Here is a 22,256-nt window from a genome sequence, read left to right as displayed (position 1 = left end):
CACTTCCATGTCTCTGTCCCCCTCTGATTCCTCACTCTCGAGCTCTTCTGTAACCTCCTGTCCCTGCTCCCCGTCAGATACATCATCTCCCTTAGAGAGTCTTCCTGCTATCGCGGTTTCTCCAACAGTGCCGCGCCCTTCGGGCTCATCTCCACCTCTGACCCTTGCTCCCTGATCCTTCTCTCTCTCGGACAATGGCGCATCTGCACCTATCTTGGTCTCTTCTGGCATCTTTGTCTCCCTGCTCCCGTCCTGCTGCCCCTTTAAGGCTCCTGCCTCTTGCACCCTCTTCTTGTCTTGCCCCCTCCTGCTCCCCAAGATGTCCAACTCCTCATCTTTCTTTGGAGTACTTACATTTACCCGGCACCTCACTCCCGCTTCCTCTCCCCCCGCGGACACCAGATTCTTTAGGGAGAGCTGAACCGTATTAAGGCTCTGTAATGTATGTACCTTTAAGGAGAGAACTACTTTTTACAGCTCCTGTATACTGTAGTACCGGCAGTGACCACACCTGTATATAAACCCTGAGTAGTGATCTGTACAGTTAGTTCTAGAGTAACCCTCAGTCAGTAAACACCTGTTGAATCGTTCCCTGCAGTCTGTTGTCTGATTATTGAAGGACACAACATTAAGATACACGGACGTAACATTGGCGACGAGCAGATTCGAACCTACCTGCAACTCTGCATCACCTCCCAGGGATTCGCTCCTGGAGAACAGTGGAAGAAGGTCGAGTCCAGAAGCACGAGCGTCGACCACGGGCAACCGCCCAGTCATCCAGCGGAGATTTGAGCATCGCAGGGGAGGCTGTCGAGAGCCAGGCTTGGCTTTCCAGTCACGGTGGTCCAGCGAAACGGGCTGGCAACAGGTACTGCGCAGACCCTTCCCGGACAGCGACGGGCTAGAGCCGACCGAGCGGCACAGGAAAAGGCCGAGCAGCGTCGATGGGGGAGAGAGAGAGGGCAGAGCGCACAAGGCGCAGCCGGTGTTCAGGACCGAGCGGCGTCAACGGGGGAGAGAGAGCAGAGCGCAGCCGGTGTTCAAGGGCCGAGCAGCGTCAACGGGGGAGAGAGGCGCGCAGGAAAACGCGCAGCCGGTGTTCAAGGGCCGAGCAGCGTCAACGAGGGAGAGAGACGAGAGCAGAGCAGAGCGCAGCCGGTGTTCAAGGGCCGAGCAGCGTCAACGGGGGAGAGAGGTGCGCAGGAAAACGCGAGGCGCTGCCATTGCCACGAGGACCGCAGAGAGCGGCGTTGGCAGCAGCGCACGGGCAGCGCACGAAACCCACAGGGCATCACCATTTGCCACGAGGACCGCCGAGAGCGGCGTTGGCAGCAGCGTGGGAGACGCCATTTTAAGCCGCAGCGGGGAAGAAAGGAAAGCGCGGGAGACGCCATTTTAAGCCAGTCTAACCACACCCAAAAATGCCGAAGAGTGGCAGTATCACAGCGTTCGACAATGAAGTCGAAGATTGGACGACATATGTCGAACGCATAGAAGTATACTGCAAGGCGAATGAAGCGCCAGATGACAAGAAAGCGCTGGTATTGTTGAATTCAATGGGTGCAAAAACGTATGGCTTACTACGAAACCTAGTAACCCCAGAGAAGCCAGTAGAAAAGGATTTTGAAAACATAGTGTCAATCCTACAGGACCACTTAAACCCCACACCGCTGCTGATAGCAGAAAGATTTAAGTTTCACAAAAGGAACCAGCATAAAGATGAAAGTAATGCTGAGTATTTAACGGAACTGCGCAAGCTATCGAAACACTGCCAGTTTGGAACGGGACTAGCAGATACTTTAAGGGACAAGTTTGTGTGTGGGCTTCAAAGTGAAGGAACCCAGAAACGGCTTCTATCAGAAAAGGATCTTACGCTGGACAAGGCTTTCAGCATTGCAGTATAACATGAAGCAGCAGCACGGGGCGCTGCAGAGATACAACGGAGACCGCAAGAATATGGCACAAATGAAATGTCATACGGAACAGTGAAGTGCTATCGCTGCGGCAGAACAACACATGACCATAATGATTGCTGGTTCAAGGACAAAGTGTGCAGACAGTGTGGAAAAGTAGGACACAAAGCAAGAGTCTGCAGGTCGGGAAAGAAAACCAGCAGCAAGAAATCTCCACAGGAGAAGTACAAGAAGGTACATAAGGTGACGGAGAGTAGTTCAGATGAACAGAAGAGTGATACAGACTCCGGAAGCAAGGAGCTGGGTTGTCTGAAACTACATAATGTGATCAAAACGGAGGATCACCAAACTATTTGGGTCACGCTCAAGATAGCAGGAGTCCAAGTGAAAATGGAATTGGACACAGGATCAGCCCTAACAGTCATAAACCGAAGGGACTACAAGCGGCTATTCTCACATATACCCTTGAGAGATACAAAGATTGTCTTGAAGACGTACACGGGGCAAAAAGTCTACCCCAAAGGAAAAATAAGGGTGACCGTTATATATAACGGTAAGGAAACACAAAACTAGACCTGTATGTATTGCAAGATGGAGGACCACCATTACTGGGACGTGAATGGATCTGGAAAATACAACTGGATTGGCATTCCATACAGGCACTGACTGTGGCTGACAAAAAGGATGATGACGTCACACCTGGGCGACTGTCAAAGATCCTAAATGACGCGAAAGAAGTGTTCCAGCAAGGACTCGGAACACTAAAAGGCATGACAGCGATGATTAAAATTGAAGGAAACGCAATCCCAAAATGTTTTAAGGCCAGACCGGTACCTTATGCGATCCGCCCAGCCGTCAAAACAGAGCTGGAGAGTCTGGAACATTCAGGTGTACTGTCCAAGGTAGACTGGAGCGAGTGGGCTACACCCATCGTCCCTGTGATGAAAAAGTCGTTGAGCAGCACGCCTGGGGAACCAAGGAAGGTTCGCATCTGTGGGGACTTTAAGGTAACAGTGAACCCGGTCCTTCACACCGTACAATATCCACTTCCGCGGATTGAAGATATTTTCGCCTCGCTATCTGGAGGGAAACGTTTCACTAAGATTGATCTGGCCCAGGCGTATCTGCAAATGGAGGTAGAAGAAGCATCAAAAAAATACCTCACAATCAACACCCATAAAGGTCTCTGCCAATACAACCGGCTGGTATTCGGGGTAGCATCAGCTCCGGCTATTTGGCAGAGGGCAATGGAACAAGTCCTGCAAGGGATCCCAGGGACCCAGTGTTATTTGGACGACATCCTGGTCACGGGCGAAAATGACAGTGATCACCTTGCCAACCTGGAGCAGGTGCTCACTAGATTGCAGGAATATGGGCTCGGAGCTAACCGCCCCAAATGCGAGTTTTTTAGAAAACAGATCTCGCATTGTGGCCACGTTATCGATAAAGAGGGGTTACATAAGTCCCCAGAGAAGATTGAGGCAGTAGTCAAGGCTCCAGCACCGGAAAATGTGTCACAACTGAGGTCGTTCCTCGGGCTGGTAAACTACTACCATAAGTTCTTGCAGAATTTGTCTACAATACTACACCGACTGAACACCCTACTGCAAACTGGGGTGCCACGGAAGTGGAGTGACGAATGTAGACGAGCTTTCCAGAAGAGCAAAACACTAATCACATCGAAAGAGGTGTTGGCCCATTACAACCCGGCATTACCAATTTGGTTGGCATGTGATGCGTCACCCTACGGCATTGGAGCGGTGCTGTCGCACAAATTCTCGGATGGCTCAGAGAGGCCAATAGCCTTTGCGTCGCGATCACTAACCTCAGCCGAGCGTAACTATGCCCAGATTGACAGGGAGGCCCTCAGCCTAGTGTGGGGAATGAAAAAGTTCAATCACTATCTGCACGGGCAGAAGTTCACCTTGCTGACTGACCACCAACCACTTGTCTCCATCTTTAATCCAAAGAAGGGCGTTCCGGTGATGACTGCGCAACAGCTACAAAGATGGTCCCTTTTTCTAGGGGCGCACCAATATGAAATCGAGTATAAGGGCACGAAACAGCATGGAAACGCTGATGGGCTATCACGCCTGCCACTGCCTACTGCGGAGGAAGCACCAGCAGTGGATCCTGTCGAAATATTTCATTCGACTATAATTGAATGCTTGCCAGTAACTAACGCTGGTATAGAGAAGGAGACCCGAAATGACCCGACACTGTCTCGGGTATATGATTTGACGGTGAAGGGATGGCCAGCACATGGCGACTCACTGTTGCCAGCATTCTCATCCAGAAGAGAACAGCTGTCAGTATGCCAGGGGACCTTGATGTGTGGATCCCGAGTGGTAATTCCACCCAAGTTAAGGGATAGAGTGCTCAATGAGCTTCATGAGGGTCATCTGGGAGGGGTAAAAATGAAAAGCCTAGCCAGGGCTTATGTGTGGTGGCCGGGAATCGATAAACAAATCGAGGACCTGACCAAGAGCTGCTCAGGATGCCAGAAAGTCCAAAATGCACCACCACAGGCCCCTCTACACCCATGGGAGTGGCCCTCATCTCCATGGCAACGGGTGCATATTGATTTTGCTGGTCCATTCATGGACTCAATGTTTTTAATAGCCGTGGATGCGTACTCGAAATGGCCTGAGGTCATCAAAATGTCCTCCACCACCACGGAGAAAACTATTGCAGTCCTATGGACCATTTTTGCCAGGAATGGCTTGCCAGAACAGATTTGCTCCGACAACGGACCACAGTTTGTGTCCGAAGAGTTCCGGAGGTTCTTGAAAAAGAATGGGGTAAGGCATTACACATCCGCCCCATATCATCCAGCCACAAATGGATTGGCTGAGAGGTTCGTACAAACCTTTAAGAAGGCAATAAAGGCTATGTACAATGACAACATTCCGCTGCAGCACAAGGTGGACAATTTCCTGTTCGCCTACCGGAATGCGACACATGCAGTCACCAACCAGGCCCCAGCCATGATGTTCTTTAACCGAAGGTTAAGATCTCGCCTGGATTTGCTCAGACCAAACGTACGAAGAGATGTTGAGAGTAAGCAATTCCAGCACATCCATGAGAAGCCAACAAGGAGCTTCAATGTAGGGCAACCAGTCTTGGCCCGCGACTACCGAACAGAAAAATGGCAGCCAGGAACGATATGCACACGGCAGGGCCCACTAATGTACACAGTGGACGTTGGGGAGAGCATCGTGAGGCGCCATGCTGACCAGATCCTAGAGTCACAGGAACAAGTCAACCCCATGCCTCGCCCATACGTACCTGGTGATGAACCCGACGTACAGGTAGCATCTACCCCAGAAACAGTAGCATTGGAAGCTGATGAACCAACCGACGACAGGGGGGCCAGAATCGCCTCCGCACCAAGAGCAAGACACTTGGGAAAGGCGCTATCCAGAAAGGATCAGGAAGCCTCCCCAAAGACTGAATTTATAAATAGACTATTTTCAGCTAATGTTGCATGTTAAAAGTGTTAATTGTAATTAGTTTGATATTTAATTGTTAAATGAGTGTTATGGTACTGTTAATCTAAAAGGGGAGGAATTGTCATGTATGTACCTTTAAGGAGAGAACTACTTTTTACAGCTCCTGTATACTGTAGTACCGGCAGTGACCACACCTGTATATAAACCCTGAGTAGTGATCTGTACAATTAGTTCTAGAGTAACCCTCATTCAGTAAACACCTGTTGATCGTTCCCTGCAGTCTGTTGTCTGATTATTGAAGGACACCACATTAAGATACACGGACATAACAGGCTCGAGTCTGCACTCGACCCTTGCTGCCCTCTGCTGTCTTTGTTCTTTTCCACCATACTTGGTGTGTTTTCCACTATCTCCATCCTGTTCTCTGCTCCGCAATTTTCTGCCTCTTCCTGTGCTCTTTTCTCCTTCCATTCATCAGCTGTGTCCTCCACCTGCTCCGCTCCTCCGGCCGTTCCACTCACACCTCCTGCTCCTTCTCCCATCTCCTCATCACTCAAGGGGCTTCCTTCTGCCTCACACTCACAGTGGGTGGGGCCTCTGTGACACACCCCACAGCTCGCCGCCTTGCAGCTCCAAACGATGTGTCCAGACTCGCCGCAGTTATAACAGTACAAGTCCGGACAGTTTCTTACAGGATGGTCGTGTCCAAGACAATAATAACAAACCTTCACCTGGTTATCGTGCAGCACTCGAAAGTACTGCACTCCTTCCATTGTCTCGAATTTCATGCTGTACGGTAATGACTTCACCCCCCTCTGGGAACCACACCTTTACATAACGGGTTCCATCTGCTACCTGCGTTCCTGGATTGTATCTCCTCTTTATTGCCGAGCAAACTTTAATGTCCCACAACTCCAACTTTTTGATTAGCACATTGTCCTCTATATAAACCGGCAGGTTTAAGAATGAGACCACCACCTCTTCAGAATACAGCAGAGATACCTCCAAGAACTTATCGCCAAATTTCAAACTGAGTAAAAGTCTTTCCACCTCCTCTCGACTGTCACCTCAAACCCAACATTCGGCTTTGGTCGACAGGCAAAGCAGCTTCCCTCGCCACAGTCCTCATGTACCACCTGGATAATATCCCAAGCTTATATCTCCTTATCCTCACACTGAACCACCACCGTGTTTTCTTTTCTAAACCTCCTGGGGTCCCGGCCCAAACCTTTGGGCCTTTTTTTCTCCCTTCCCCCAACATTTTCTCCCCTGATTAAATTTATCCTGGGAACATTATCCTGTGGCTGCTGCTTAAGGACCAAAATGACCCTAAAACCTGAAAAAAAACCACCGCCAACTTTTTACAAACTCACTCCAACTCCTTGCAATAATCAAGCATCCAGCAGCACCTGCTCACTCCTAGCCCCTCCCACCTAGAGAGTGCCGCCCACTGAGCCACGGTGGAATGGTGTCCAATGTCAGGACCTCCTGACATGGTTGATCATGGAGCAGATGTGATGCTTCCCGGATACTTGTGGATGGAGAGTGGGAATAGGGAGACACCTGGTTCTCAGTTGGAAACGAGAAGGGAAAAATGGGAATCTGACTGTTGCAAGCACGGGACAGCAGGTAGAACTCGTCAGTGAGAAGTGTGAAGAGTACACAAGCAGGGTAGTGTGGATCAGGGCGGGATAAGAATTAGGAGCAGGAGTCGGCCATACGGCCCCTCGAGCCTGCTCCACCATTCAATAAGATCATGGCTGATCATCAACCTCAACTTCACTTTCCTGCCTGTTCTCCATATCCCTTGATTCCCCTCGAGTCCAAAAATCTATCGATCTCAGCCTTGAATATACTCAAAGACTGAGCCTCCACAGCCCTCTGGGGCAGAGAATTCCAAAGATTCACAACCCTCTGAGTGAAGAAATTCCTCCTCAACTCAGTCTTAAATGGCCTGCCCCTTATCCTGAGACTATGCCCTGTAGTTCTAGACACTCCAGCCAGGGGAAACAACCTCTCAGCATCTACCCTGTCAATCCCCCTCAGAATCTTGTATGTTTCAATGAGATCACCTCTCATTCTTCTAAACTCCAGAGAGTATCGGCCCATTCTACACGATCTCTCATCATTTTGGAAGATCAAAACCAATGCATCCACTATCTCTGCAGCCACCTCTTTTGGAACCCTAGGATGTAGGCCGTCAGGTCCAGGGGATTTGTCGGCTTTTAGTCCCATTAGTTTCTCTAGTACTTTTTCTCTACTTATATTAATTACGTTAAGTTCCTCACCCTCATTAGCCCCTGGGTTCCCCACCATTTTTGGTATGCCTTTTGTGTCTTCGACTGTGGAGACAGATACAAAATATTTGTTTAACGTTTCTGTCATTTCCTTATTCCCCATAATAATTTCTCCTGTCTCAGCCTCTAAGGGACCAATGTTTACTTTTGCTACTCTTTTCCTTTTTACATACTTGTAGAAACTCTTACAATCTGCCTTTATATTTCTTGCTAGTTTTCTCTCATTCTATTTTTTCCCTTTTTATCAATTTTTTGGTCAACCTTTGCTGGTTTCTGAAACTCTCCCAATCCTCAGGCTTACTATTATTCTTTGCAACATTATAAGTTTCTTCTTTCAATCTAATGCTATTCTTAACTTCTTTAGTTAGCCACGGTTGGATCACTTTTCCCGTGGAGTTTTTGTTTCTCAATGGAATGTATTTTTGTTGAGAATTATGAAATATTTCTTTAAAATGCTAGCCACTGCTTATCTACCGCCATACCTTTTAATCTATTTTTCTAATCTACCTTCGCCAACTCGCCCCTCGTACCTATGTAATTGCAACTATTAAGTTTAAGACTCTAGTTTCGGACTAGGCAAGGGATTATCAACCCAATCTGTTCAGGCGGCTGCTGGACATGAGATTGTGTGTCGGTGCAGGCTCGATGGGCCGAAATGGCCTCTATCTGCACTGTGGGGTTTCTGTGATTTCTGTGAAGAGCGGCCATTGCCCAGTATCCCATCTGCCTCTCCACCACCAGTCTCCCTGCTCTTCTAACACTTGCTGTACTTTCCCCCCGCCCACCCCTTTAGCTGCAGAACCCCCCAGTGGAGGCGGTCCCGACACTGACCACAACCTTGGAGAAGCCGGAACATTCCATTCGCCGTCGGGAAGCAACGTGGGAGCGGCTGAGGGAGCCGGGGAGCCTGGTGAGTCACTGAGAGACGGGCGGGAGAGAGAACGCCTGCAGTCCTGGTCTTGTGTCCTTGTAGTGGGAGGGGATCACCCGCTGTATTTCATTGTGAATTAATAAGCGGGAGGGGCTTTGAATGTTTTGGGTGCCGATTGTGACCTTGGGGGCTACAGACAATCAGATCCTAGTGCGCATGGAGGGTGCCCGGTGCACCCTAGCTAGGAGTGAGTGCCTTCAGGAGACTAGTGGAGAGAAATGGCCAAAAAAGGCTGCAGTCGGGGATTTTTGGCAAAGTCTGGTGTTGGGCTTGGCAGGCTGTGGTGATCCTACTGCCAAATCCCTCCCAATAATGGAATGATTCAGCGACTCAAACGAGTTTATCCTGGACGTGAACGGAGTCTATCGGTTTTAATTGCTAATAGCAATTGAATAGCCTATCAGTGACTGGAGAGACCCTGTCCACTCTCTGGCTGTAGGTGGGCTCCAACCTGTGAGATATTCCGCACTTTAATTGACCGCCGTCATTTTCAGGCGTTGGTTGGATTGTTGCTGGGGGCAGGAGGACAAGGGGTCGAAGGTCATGTCTCTGCCCCCTTGTTTACAATGAGCTGCGTTCACAGCTGAATGGAGCTGGTTACAGGGCCCTTGTGTGTCACACTGTCAGTCCTATTGGGTCAAAGGACAGGCTGATTGCTCTTTGGCCTTTGACCTTCTCATTTGGAGTCATCCCAGACAGAGAGCTACACTGATGTGGAACGGCACCATCCCGGAATGGGTTAATTCCTTATTACAATATGTAGTCTCTGGGCTCAACACAGGACCTGGAGACGGATACCTGGATCTGGGGAGTGGGGGGGCGATACCCGGGTCTGGGGAGGGAGGGGGGTACCCGGGTCTGGGGAGTGGCGGGGGGTACCCGGATCTGGGGAGTGGGGGGGTACCCGGGTCTGGGGAGTGGGAGAGGGGGAAATCAGCCAGGGTTCCTGCTCCTGATCCCAGTCCAGTGACCCCTGGGTTAGAGAGAGGGAAAATCAGCCAGGGTTCTTGCTCCTGCTCACTGTCCAGTGACCCCTGGGTTAGAGAGAGGGGAAATCAGCCAGGGTTCCTGCTCCTGATCTCAGTCCAGTGACCCCTGGGTTAGAGAGAGGGAAAATCAGCCAGGGTTCGTGCTCCTGATCACTGTCCAGTGACCCCTGGGTTAGAGAGAGGGAAAATCAGCCAGGGTTCGTGCTCCTGATCACTGTCCAGTGACCCCTGGGTTAGAGAGAGGGGAAATCAGCCAGGGTTCGTGCTCCTGATCATTGCCCAGTGACCCCTGGGTTAGAGAGAGAGGGGAAATCAGCCAGGGTTCCTGCTCCTGATCACTGCCCAGTGACCCCTGGTTAGAGAGAGGGGAAATCAGCCAGGGTTCCTGCTCCTGATCACTGCCCAGTGACCCCTGGGTTAGAGAGAGAGGGGAAATCAGCCAGGGTTCCTGCTCCTGATCACTGCCCAGTGACCCCTGGTTAGAGAGAGGGGAAATCAGCCAGGGTTCCTGCTCCTGATCACTGCCCAGTGACCCCTGGGTTAGAGAGAAAGGAAATCAGCCAGGGTTCCTGCTCCTGATCACTGTCCAGTGACCCCTGGGTTAGAGAGAGAGGGGAAATCAGCCAGGGTTCTTGCTCCTGATCACTGTCCAGTGACCCCTGGGTTAGAGAGAGGGGAAATCAGCCAGGGTTCGTGCTCCTGATCTCAGTCCAGTGACCCCTGGGTTAGAGAGAGGGGAAATCAGCCAGGGTTCGTGCTCCTGATCACTGTCCAGTGACCCCTGGGTTAGAGAGAGAGGGGAAATCAGCCAGGGTTCCTGCTCCTGATCACTGTCCAGTGACCCCTGGGTTAGAGAGAGAGGGGAAATCAGCCAGGGTTCCTGCTCCTGATCACTGTCCAGTGACCCCTGGGTTAGAGAGAGAGGGGAAATCAGCCAGGGTTCCTGCTCCTGATCACTGTCCAGTGACCCCTGGGTTAGGGAGAGGGAAAATCAGCCAGGGTTCCTGCTCCTGATCACTGTCCAGTGACCCCTGGGTTAGAGAGAGGGAAAATCAGCCAGGGTTCCTGCTCCTGATCACTGTCCAGTGACCCCTGGGTTAGAGAGAGGGAAAATCAGCCAAGGTTCCTGCTCCTGATCACTGTCCAGTGACCCCTGGGTTAGAGAGAGGGGAAATCAGCTGGTGTTCCTGCTCCTGATCACTGTCCAGTGACCCCTGGGTTAGAGAGAGGGGAAATCAGCCAGGGTTCCTGCTCCTGATCATTGCCCAGTGACCCCTGGGTTAGAGAGAGGGGAAATCAGCCAGGGTTCCTGCTCCTGATCTCAGTCCAGTGACCCCTGGGTTAGAGAGAGGGAAAATCAGCCAGGGTTCATGCTCCTGATCACTGTCCAGTGACCCCTGGGTTAGAGAGAGGGAAAATCAGCCAGGGTTCCTGCTCCTGATCATTGCCCAGTGACCCCTGGGTTAGAGAGAGGGGAAATCAGCCAGGGTTCCTGCTCCTGATCATTGCCCAGTGACCCCTGGGTTAGAGAGAGGGGAAATCAGCCAGGGTTCCTGCTCCTGATCATTGCCCAGTGACCCCTGGGTTAGAGAGAGGGGAAATCAGCCAGGGTTCCTGCTCCTGATCACTGTCCAGTGATCCTTTTGGAAATTACACGTGTGTGGATGTTGGCTGGTGAGGACCAGATCAGGGTTCGGCTCAAATGCCCCTGATTGGTGGAAGAGCTTGCCAACATGTACCAGCTAGATGCACGCGTGACGAGTGACTCGGGAGAGGTGGGGGAGGGGGAAATGTGATGGGGCAACGAATTTCCTGACCTGTTAGAATTCTACATTTGTGATGCGTGTGTGTTTTTCTGTTTCTCGTTCTCGGCCTGTCCTGTGCCCACTTGCCTTGCAGCGCAGAGAAGAGGTCCAGACAAGAACTTGGGGCCTGGTCTCCATGGAGCAGACACTGCTGAGGGGGGAGGGGAGGGAGTTGGCACAAATATTAAAAAGGATCGAAGTTGGGCAGCAGCTTGAAGCTCCGATGGGCTGCGCCACGGGGTGGCAAGACGCAGATTGGCATTCGGGGACTCCCCGTGCATCACATGATGGAACTTGGGAGGCACCGAGTGGTGGCCCTGTAATTCCCGTACCCCTCCAATTGGAGAAGCTATGAGCACATCGCCCGCCTTCCCAACAGGGAAAGGGTGTGACGTCCATTGAAGGAAGGGAAAATCAGTTAAAACTGTTATAAAACTAATAGTTGGCAAAACCAAGGTGTAGCCCTGATATATTTGAGATCTTTGCATATAACAATTTGTTAGCAAATCACCAAGACCTGCGATCATCGCACCCAACAACCATCTCACCAGATCCTTCAATCGCGGCAGCAATCCATCCAATTCAAATGGTCTTTCCCTGGTAACATATTCCACAACTCAACAACAGGGCAATTAGGTAAACAAGAGTTCCCCCCATGCCAAATGCATTCAGAGTAATGCAGGATTTTGTGGTTATAGTGGACAGGGGCTCTGGGTTTGTTTGAACATCTCTTGATGTTTAAGGTAAGTCAGACATGATGTGCTTTGCTTCCTGTGATGTATGTTGTGTCCTCTGCAGTTCAGGCTCTTCATCCCAGTCTGGAGCTAGCAATCAGAGACTTGCCCTCTCTTAGCTGCTCTAACTAGTCTACGTCGGGAGTTATTCAACCGACTGACCATAAAACCTGCTGACTAGCTACACAGGAGCATTTTAAAAGTCAGCCTAGGTCATTAGAATTTTGGTCTTTTCATCAGTGAAAGTAAGTTAAGTTGCCTGAGTCTTCATACCTCAGTCTCCTAAGGCCTGGAATTGTCCTGGTCAATCTTCTCGGAATCCTTTGATTCTTTGAGGTAGGGTGACCAAAACTGCCGTCCATACTCCGAACTCACCATTGATCTGTGCAGTGTTAGACTCCTCTTCTTGTAGTCCAATGCCTTTGAGATGCACCCCAGTGCCTGATTTGCCTCGGTCATAACTGCCGCACATTGAGCAGAGTCTGGCCAATGATCTCTCCCAAACCAGTTTCTCTTTCATCCTCTGCCCGTGGAACCTCGCTCGGGCCTTTTGTTTGATCCCAGCTGACCCATGTGGTGACTTGGCAGAATCGATCAGCGGTGGGTCGTGGGATACCTTTTGGTTTTGATTTCCAGACATGCTTTAGGTGTGTAACCGCGACAACAGAAACACAAGGCGTACATGATGAGCGGCAGCTAAGAATTTGTGGACTGTGGTTTTGAAAGTAGATTTTTTTGTTGTTTTCAAAAAATGAATCTGTTTCTGTGCTGCCCCTCCTTGAACCTTATATTGGTTTCTCCTGTTGAAGGGGGACCTTTTCATGTTTTCGTTGGCCCTTGTTACTGTATGCCTTGTGGGGTTTGTTTGTCATTGCTACATCCCTAAAACACAGCCAGAGAAATGTATGGGTCACACTGACTAGGGACAGGCAGAGTGTCCACATAAGACCAAACACACCACATGGGCCGTGACTGGGAACAGCTACAGAACTGATGTTTGTATCTAAACAGTATGATTGTTGGCTAAACAGTAATATTAACAGTCCTTACAGTACCTGATGAGGAGACAAAAGGAGCTGGAGCAGAGAGCTGGAGCAGCCAACAGCAGAATGGGGAACGGTGATCGGGAGCAGTCAGCCAGTGAGCAAAAGTAAGCAGCGGCCAATCAATAGCAGCTAACCAGCAGCAAGTCAACCAATAGCGACCAAACAACCAGCAGCAAGCCAACCAATAGTGACCCACCACCTGCAGCAGCAAGCCAACCAATAGCAACCCGCCACCAGCAGCAGCAAGCCAACCAATAGCGACCCACCGCCAGCAGCAGCAAACCAACCAATCGCGGCCCACCAGCAGCAGCAAGCCAACCAATCGCGGCCCACCAGCGGCAGCAAGCAAACCGTTGCCAATCAGCAGCAGCAAGCCAACCAATCGCGGCCAATCAGCAGCAGCAAGCCAACCAATAGAGCAGGAACTTGGAATTTGACCGTGGAATCATGGAAGTCTCGCTGGAGCAAGAGCGCGAGACTTCCATACAGCGGAGAAACTTACTGTAAATGCCGACAATCCGCGCCCGCTCCCGGCCCCACTCTGCTGCTGCTGCCGCCGGTTCTGCTCCAGCTCCGAGAATGCTCGGCTGTAATGCTCACCGTAAGTTGCACCGTAATGCCACCACTCCCACTCTTGATGCTACCTCCGATTCTGACCAGGCCGGGAATGGTGGCAGTACAGTCGGCACATCCCGTAAGTAAGCGTTGCAGCTGCGCCAAATCGGCAGAGCGGGGCCGGGAGCGGGAGCGGACAGTCGGCATTTACAGCAAGTTTCTCCGCAGTCCGGAGGTCTCGCGCTCTGGCTCTTGCGAGACTGCCATCATTCCGCCGTCAAATTCAAAATTCCGGGCAGCCGATTGCACTTAGTGATTCTCTCCATTTTTCTCTGTGAATATGGTAAAACCACTTGCCTTACTCCTAATAGAAGTCCCTGGTACCCAGGATCATGAATATTGTCCCCCTCACTATCCTTCCCAGGTGATCAGACGGGACACAGTACTCCAGGTGGGGCCAGATCAACCTTCGCAGAGTCCCTCTTTAAATGTATACTCTGTCTCTCTGCTAATACAATCCCGTACACATTGTTTCTCAATTTCCACTGCAGCCAAGCTCAGTGCTGATGGTTTCAGTGATTTATCTGGTCTGGTCACACTCTCCCATTTAACGCATCTTCCTTCTTTTGGCTCCTTGCTCCCAATACTCGGGACATAGGAACAGGAGTAGGCCATTCCGCCCTGCGAGCCTGTTCCGCTAGTTGTTCGACATTAATGAACATTGAATTGCATCTGCCGCCGATGGCCCAGTTACCAAAAAGATCCAAGCCCCTCCATCGGGTTGCATTGTTCCTCCTGATGTCCACTGCCTCCTGTTTCTTAGTGCCATCTACAAACCTTGAGAAATGAGACTATTTAAGGAACTCCAAAAGATTGTGGAAAGTTGAAGGCCCTTCTCCCCCGGTACATTAACAATTGATTCGTTTCGATGAGAGTTTTGGTGATTCCCTCAGCGTCCTCACCAGAGAGCCTGGGTTGGATGTCTTCTCAAGAGAAATCATTCTAAAACTGGCAGCAAAGTGGCTACGAGGATGGGATTTTAAAACAAAAACAAATGGTTAGCAGATGTAGAATGGGAGGATTGAAGAATTGCCATGAGATTCCGACTGGAGTGAATACACTGAAAGAAGGCAACGATCGTTTTGTAACAGATGGAAGGGCAGATGCTCTTGAGCATCCCATTCTCCTGACTGTGGGAGTCGCACTTCCAGTTTAATGAGGAACTTAGTAATATTTAATGAGCTGGTAACATTTGATGAAGGAACATCTCGGTCAACGAGCTCTGGCTATTCCTGAAGATTTCGAATTGTGCTATAAATCTGCCCTTGTTTCTTTTGGCTGAAGCGAGAAGACTGACCGCCTGCAAGCTGCCAACACGATGCATTTTTCCAAAGAGGCCCCAGATGGTTTGTGTGTGTTTCAGTTAATGGGGAAAAAAAAGCACAACCTTGTTTGGAGCGTGGTTCCTCGACAACGGCTGCGGTCCCCGGGGTGGGAGCAGAAGCTGAAGGGAAGTCTCTCTCTTGTGGGGGGAAGTGACTCGCAATGCAGATGGTTGCTGGCGCCACAAAGCTGGCGGCCGGCCGTCGATGTCACGAGATGGCCGCGTATGTCGAGAGTGTCCTCGAGAAACGCGCACTCGCGTGCAATGATGTCGGATAGAAAATCAGTCGTAATTTTATTTAAAAAGGCTCCCACTGGCGGAGAGGAAAATTAAGATTGCCAGAGTTGTGAAACTTTATCGACTGAGGATAAGCAGCAGGAAGTTCGTGCTCCACTCCACAAAACCGCAAGCAAACCCTGAAGTTCTGCCACGACAGATCTGTTTATTAAGAGCTTTGTCTGTAGGGGCAGGGTCGTGCCCGCCCTGGTTGAAGTTGGCCAAAATAGCTCAAATTTCACAATAAAAAAAAACTTGCTTATAATCTAGCTTGAAAAAAATCCCATTATTCTCGCCTCACCGCCACCCCCCCCCCCCAGCCCAAATAAAGTAAGAAAACCAGTAAGCGCCAAGACAGCTTCCCATTCTTCCCTCTAGCCCCCCTGCTGTTATCGTGTTGTTCAGGATCTCTCACTGGGCCTAGTCTCTCTCCGCAGCCTTGGCCTTGACTTTTGCTCCTTTCCCAGAGCACCTGTTGACTTGGGCTGCCCTTTCTGATTTGGCAATTTGGCGTCACTTTCCCGGACCTCAATGTGCACCTCACTGCCCCTCGGCGTTGCTCTTTGACCCTCGGTGATCTCCGAGCGATGCGCTCCAAATTGCATACAAGTAGAAAATATGGTCACGGAGCAAGGAAGAGGAGCAAAAATAGAGAAACGCTGCTTTTAGAAGCGAGACAGAGAGGATTCGGGGAGCAAGATTCTTTTTAAATTGAAGGAGAAAGGCGGGGAATAGAGAGTGAGGAATAGAGTTACAAATCAGCCAAGTATGAAGGAAACCCATTGAAGAAAGTGCGCAGCACACTTTGAAGATGAATGCAAGACCAGACTTAGACTGACATTTTCACACCTGGGCAAAGTGGTGTCAGGCATGCAATGTGAAAGTGTCACTCTAGCTCTGGAGGTTGCCAGTAGGGAGCTTAGACTTGCACACAGCTTCTGCTAAAGTTCCACATGAAAGGCTGGCACACAAGCTTACGATGAAGTGAGAACTTGGGATGTAGATTAGGGATTGGCTGAAAGAGGAAACAGCCTGACGTAAGAAAACTACTAGGTACTTGGTCTAAGTATTAAACAAAGCTTTAATCAACTGTTTTACAACATGGAGGTCTAGTTGTGTCCTTCACTAGTTCCTGTTAAAGAATGTCCTGAGCAAGCTGGGCCCGTGCCCGAGTATTTATACTCTCCCTGGACAGCGCCACCAGCAGGCCACCCAGTATTATTTCATAAGTCATTTCCACATGAATGACTGACTCATGTCACAGCATGCAGCCGTTCAGAGGAGTGAGGTCAGACTGGGGCGAGGTACTGAGAGGAGTGCTCCAGGGATTGGCGCTGCTGTCATTCGATGAAATTCAATGCTGATAAGTACAACGTGGTACATTTTGGAAGGAATTGAACCGTCGCGGAGAGAGGTCAACAGAGATCTGGGAGTGAGGCCAGACTGAACACTGACGGTGCACACTCACTGTAGCAATCAAAGTACTTGGAGTATGAACATTATTGCCCGATCAGTATAGTTCAAGTCTGAGGCCCTCTGACTCCAGCTGTACAGGGCTCTGGTCAGACACCAGATAAAACATCAGAGGCCCTAGAAGCATTGCAGAGAAGAGCCACAGGGCTGAGCCCTAGGGTCAGAGGTTAGAGAGACTCTTCAGCCTTGAAAGGAGGCTAATGAGTCAGGACCCCATAGAAAGAGTTCAACCCGAGTCATTATTTCATGTTCAAGGACAAGAGGGCACAGGTAGCACCTGGGGAAAGACAAGTTGAGGACTGATGTCAAAGAGCACTTCACACAGAGTGACCAATACCTGGAATGGGCTCCTGGGAGGGGAGGGTAAAACTCTGGAGTCAGTCAAGAGTTCGATGTTGCAATGAGGGGATCATTGGTTTCAATGATAGAATAAACTGGGTGGGCTGAGTGGCCTCTCTCCTGTACTGATTTTCCTGAATTCTGTGCCAGTCTCACTCTGGAGTTCACCAAAGCCAAGCAATGTGAGACGCCCTCCAGGAGCCCACCTTGCACCACTGGGACGCAGTATAACTTCAGTCTGTGACTGTAGTTCCTGTAACCAACATCCATCAGCTTTCTTTGTCCTGATTGGGTAAGTGTGTGGTAAAGATCAGAAACCATGTTTGATTGAGCATAGCAGCTTGGAATGGAATATAGGGAGGAGTGGGTCTGGAGGATGGGATGTGTCTGGGTCCCACAGGTTGGAATCTGAGCAACTGAGGGAGTGACCTTTGTGTTAGCTTCTGACTTGTGCATGTGACACACACAGAGGATGCTTTGTCTGACAGTTTGGCAATCGAAAGGCTTGAGATTGAGTTGAATGTCCTGTTAATGGCTTTATATCATGAGTTCAATAAGGTATCAGAACTTGATGGAAGTGTAATTTTCTAACCATTCTGAATCAGCCTATAACCTGAAGCAGGAGCAACATACAGTCAAGAGGAGAGGTGGGGTAGGGGCAGTGATAACTGGGGTTGGGGAGGAGAGATCTGGTCAGGAGAGGGGGAGCTCAGGAAGAGGGCAGCAGTGGCTGACAGGGGTAGGGTGGAGAAGGCGGGAATCTCTGTCAGTGCAGGGAGTCGCAATCACAAGATGTCTACTTGGGTCCTTCTGGTAACTCCTTGTGCCACTCTGAGTGGTGCTGGTGCCTGGACTGGAAGTCCTGGCATTAACCTAAGGATGCTTTGAGGGTGGATTTTGCTTTTGCTGGTGAGGGGGACAGTGTCTCCAGCTGCACTCGTCCTGCAGGCCTCTCCCAGTCTCCTTGTAGCCCTGTCAATGGGCCAGGTCCAGGAGGTCAGTTGGATGCGCTGTGTCCGTTGCAAACTGCAGCGTTTGGAATCATGGGCAATCCTTTACAGTACGGAGCATCTTACAAAGGTGGCACACCAGCTCCTGGCACAGTGGGAGCTGCTCCAACTCTCCGGTTGGCCATCTGAACACAGGAGACCAGCTCCTCCTCATTACATTGCAGGAAGAAGTGGCCTTAGTCGGACGGCAGATCCCTGTTGGCTGCCCGTTCCCTGGCTCCGTTCTGTTATGGAGGGAGAAGACCAGGTGCGTTCTTCTAACCTGGGAGTCCTGGACATGAAGGGCCAGACGTGTTTGACTTGCTGCAGAGATCCCAGCTCGGAGGAACAGGACCTGAAGTATAGGGGACAGCACTGCGTGTTGATGGGGCACTGGTACGGCACTGGTGCCCAGGCAATGGAACCCGTGCAGCAATGCTTCTTGGGTCGATGGGCAAACAAACGAGCTGGCTCCAGAGAAAGAAGAACAAGCAGCGGAGGGGGAGGAGGTGTCGCAAGAGGTTTCATATTGAAGAAAAAGCAGTGGTTCAGCAAATGTCCCATGCACAGACTCCTGCCAAGAGAGGACTAACCTGACTTAGTTCAGATGCAACTGGGCCAGGATTGGAGGCTGGTAAGTATGTGCCATCTGCAAACCCCAGCACCCAGGGCACAAGGGGGGGGAAAGTGAATCTGTCTGTGCTGAGCAACCACTTCAACTGCATTTGTCGCAAACGGGCCAGGTTTGGTGGAGCTGTGCCCTGCTCTGGTTATTAATCAGCCTCTTGCACCTTTTTCTCTCGGCAGAACTGCCAGCACGTGGAGTGTCTGAACTTGATATGCAAGGTGGGCCTGCTGAAGAGGGGCGGGATCGTGGCCCTGACAATCCGATCGCGAGTGTGGGCACAGACCTTCCTCCAGGTAACTTCCGCTCCCTCGTTCAAATGATCCCGCGTGTAAAATTAACGGTGCGTGTGTGTGGTTTTTTTTCCCTGCCAATTCATTTCCTCGTACCCCCGTAGGTTCTGGTCACTCACTGGTACTGAATCTGAGTGACCGTGTCTCAGCCCAGACTGAGTGGCAGTCGAATATTTGAACATGGGGGCATCACAGCTGAACACATTGCTGCCAAGGTTTGCCGGGGCGCCTGGGTGCGAATAGGGTGGGGCAGGTCAGACATTGGCCTCTCACATCGGGGACCTGGGTTCCAATCCAGCCCAGGATAAAAGCCTCCTCTCTCTGCTGGATGGAAGAGTCCTGCGTGAACTGAGTGTGGCCTGTTCAGTCCAGTTCCGAACAGGCAGGAGTCCACAGCACAAACCTGCCCCATATTAGCAGCTAATGATCAATCTCACTGTCACGCTGCAGGGAGGCTGGTGTGGGTAATGTTACACTGGAGCAGGAAAGGAGACTCTTTGAAGGTGGAAGCCAAGGTACATCGTTCAGAGTGTGCAGAGGGAGCTTTACTCTGTATCTAACCCGTGCTGTACCTGCCCTGGGAGTGTTTGATGGGACAGTGTAGAGGGAGCTTTACTCTGTATCTAACACATGCTGTACCTGCCCTGGGAGTGTTTGATGGGACAGTGTAGAGGGAGCTTTACTCTGTATCTAACCCGTGCTGTACCTGCCCAGGGAGTGTTTGATGGGACAGTGTGGAGAGAGCTTTACTCTGTATCGAACCCGTGCTGTACCTGCCCTGGGAGTGTTTGATGGGACAGTGTAGAGGGAGCTTTACTCTGTATCTAACCCCGTGCTGTACCTGCCCAGGGAGTGTTTGATGGGACAGTGTAGAGGGAGCTTTACTCTGTATCTAACCTGTGCTGTACCTGCCCTGGGAGTGTTTGATGGGACAGTGTAGAGGGAGCTTTACTCTGTATCTAACCTGTGCTGTACCTGCCCTGGGAGTGTTTGATGGGACAGTGTAGAGGGAGCTTTACTCTGTATCTAACCCCGTGCTGTACCTGCCCTGGGAGTGTTTGATGGGACAGTGTAGAGGGAGCTTTACTCTGTATCTAACCCGTGCTGTACCTGCCCTGGGAGTGTTTGATGGGACAGTGTAGAGGGAGCTTTACTCTGTATCTAACCCCGTGCTGTACCTGCCCAGGGAGTGTTTGATGGGACAGTGTAGAGGGAGCTTTACTCTGTATCTAACCCGTGCTGTACCTGCCCAGGGAGTGTTTGATGGGACAGTGTGGAGAGAGCTTTACTCTGTATCGAACCCGTGCTGTACCTGCCCTGGGAGTGTTTGATGGGACAGTGTAGAGGGAGCTTTACTCTGTATCTAACCCCGTGCTGTACCTGCCCAGGGAGTGTTTGATGGGACAGTGTAGAGGGAGCTTTACTCTGTATCTAACCTGTGCTGTACCTGCCCTGGGAGTGTTTGATGGGACAGTGTAGAGGGAGCTTTACTCTGTATCTAACCTGTGCTGTACCTGCCCTGGGAGTGTTTGATGGGACAGTGTAGAGGGAGCTTTACTCTGTATCTAACCCCGTGCTGTACCTGCCCTGGGAGTGTTTGATGGGACAGTGTAGAGGGAGCTTTACTCTGTGTCTAACTCGTGCTGTACCTGCCCTGGGAGTGTTTGATGGGACAGTGTAGAGGGAGCTTTACTCTGTGTCTAACTCGTGCTGTACCTGCCCTGGGAGTGTTTGATGGGACAGTGTAGAGGGAGCTTTACTCTGTATCTAACCTGTGCTGTACCTGCCCTGGGAGTGTTTGATGGGACAGTGCAGAGGGAGCTTTACTCTGTATCTAACCCCGTGCTGTACCTGCCCAGGGAGTGTTTGATGGGACAGTGTAGAGGGAGCTTTACTCTGTATCTAACCCGTGCTGTACCTGCCCTGGGAGTGTTTGATGGGACAGTGTGGAGAGAGCTTTACTCTGTATCGAACCCGTGCTGTACCTGCCCTGGGAGTGTTTGATGGGACAGTGTAGAGGGAGCTTTACTCTGTATCTAACCCGTGCTGTACCTGCCCAGGGAGTGTTTGATGGGACAGTGTGGAGAGAGCTTTACTCTGTATCGAACCCGTGCTGTACCTGCCCTGGGAGTGTTTGATGGGACAGTGTAGAGGGAGCTTTACTCTGTATCTAACCCCGTGCTGTACCTGCCCAGGGAGTGTTTGATGGGACAGTGTAGAGGGAGCTTTACTCTGTATCTAACCCCGTGCTGTACCTGCCCAGGGAGTGTTTGATGGGACAGTGTAGAGGGAGCTTTACTCTGTATCTAACCCGTGCTGTACCTGCCCAGGGAGTGTTTGATGGGACAGTGTAGAGGGAGCGTTACTCTGTATCTAACCCCGTGCTGTACCTGCCCAGGGAGTGTTTGATGGGACAGTGTAGAGGGAGCTTTACTCTGTATCTAACCTGTGCTGTACCTGCCCTGGGAGTGTTTGATGGGACAGTGTAGAGGGAGCTTTACTCTGTATCTAACCCGTGCTGTACCTGCCCTGGGAGTGTTTGATGGGACAGTGTAGAGGGAGCTTTACTCTGTATCTAACCCGTGCTGTACCTGCCCAGGGAGTGTTTGATGGGACAGTGTAGAGGGAGCTTTACTCTGTATCTAACCCGTGCTGTACCTGCCCTGGGAGTGTTTGATGGGACAGTGTAGAGGGAGCTTTACTCTGTATCTAACCCGTGCTGTACCTGCCCTGGGAGTGTTTGATGGGACAGTGTAGAGGGAGCTTTACTCTGTATCTAACCCCGTGCTGTACCTGCCCAGGGAGTGTTTGATGGGACAGTGTAGAGGGAGCTTTGCTCTGTATCTAACCCCGTGCTGTACCTGCCCTGGGAGTGTTTGATGGGACAGTGTAGAGGGAGCTTTACTCTGTATCTAACCCCGTGCTGTACCTGCCCAGGGAGTGTTTGATGGGACAGTGTAGAGGGAGCTTTACTCTGTATCTAATCCCGTGCTGTACCTGCCCAGGGAGTGTTTGATGGGACAGTGTAGAGGGAGCTTTACTCTGTATCTAACCCCGTGCTGTACCTGCCCAGGGAGTGTTTGATGGGACAGTGTAGAGGGAGCTTTACTCTGTATCTAACCCCGTGCTGCACCTGCCCAGGGAGTGATTGATGG

General features: G+C 50.8%; 1 protein-coding gene across 1 annotated transcript in view; it reads left to right on the top strand.

Moving 5' to 3' along the window:
• Positions 1-22,256, top strand: part of LOC147096975 (integrin alpha-5-like) — a 395,891-nt gene that overhangs the window by 355,800 nt on the left and 17,835 nt on the right. Inside the window, 2 exon segments of the mRNA XM_085972686.1 lie at positions 8,456-8,572; positions 18,991-19,104. Of these exon segments, the coding sequence (XP_085828812.1) occupies positions 8,456-8,572; positions 18,991-19,104 (231 nt within the window).

This window comes from Somniosus microcephalus, chromosome 33 (assembly GCF_052327205.1).
Source record: "Somniosus microcephalus isolate GS21.2 chromosome 33, FLI_Smic_1.0, whole genome shotgun sequence".
Taxonomy (NCBI): domain Eukaryota; kingdom Metazoa; phylum Chordata; class Chondrichthyes; order Squaliformes; family Somniosidae; genus Somniosus; species Somniosus microcephalus.
This window is presented reverse-complemented; position numbering and strand designations above follow the sequence as displayed.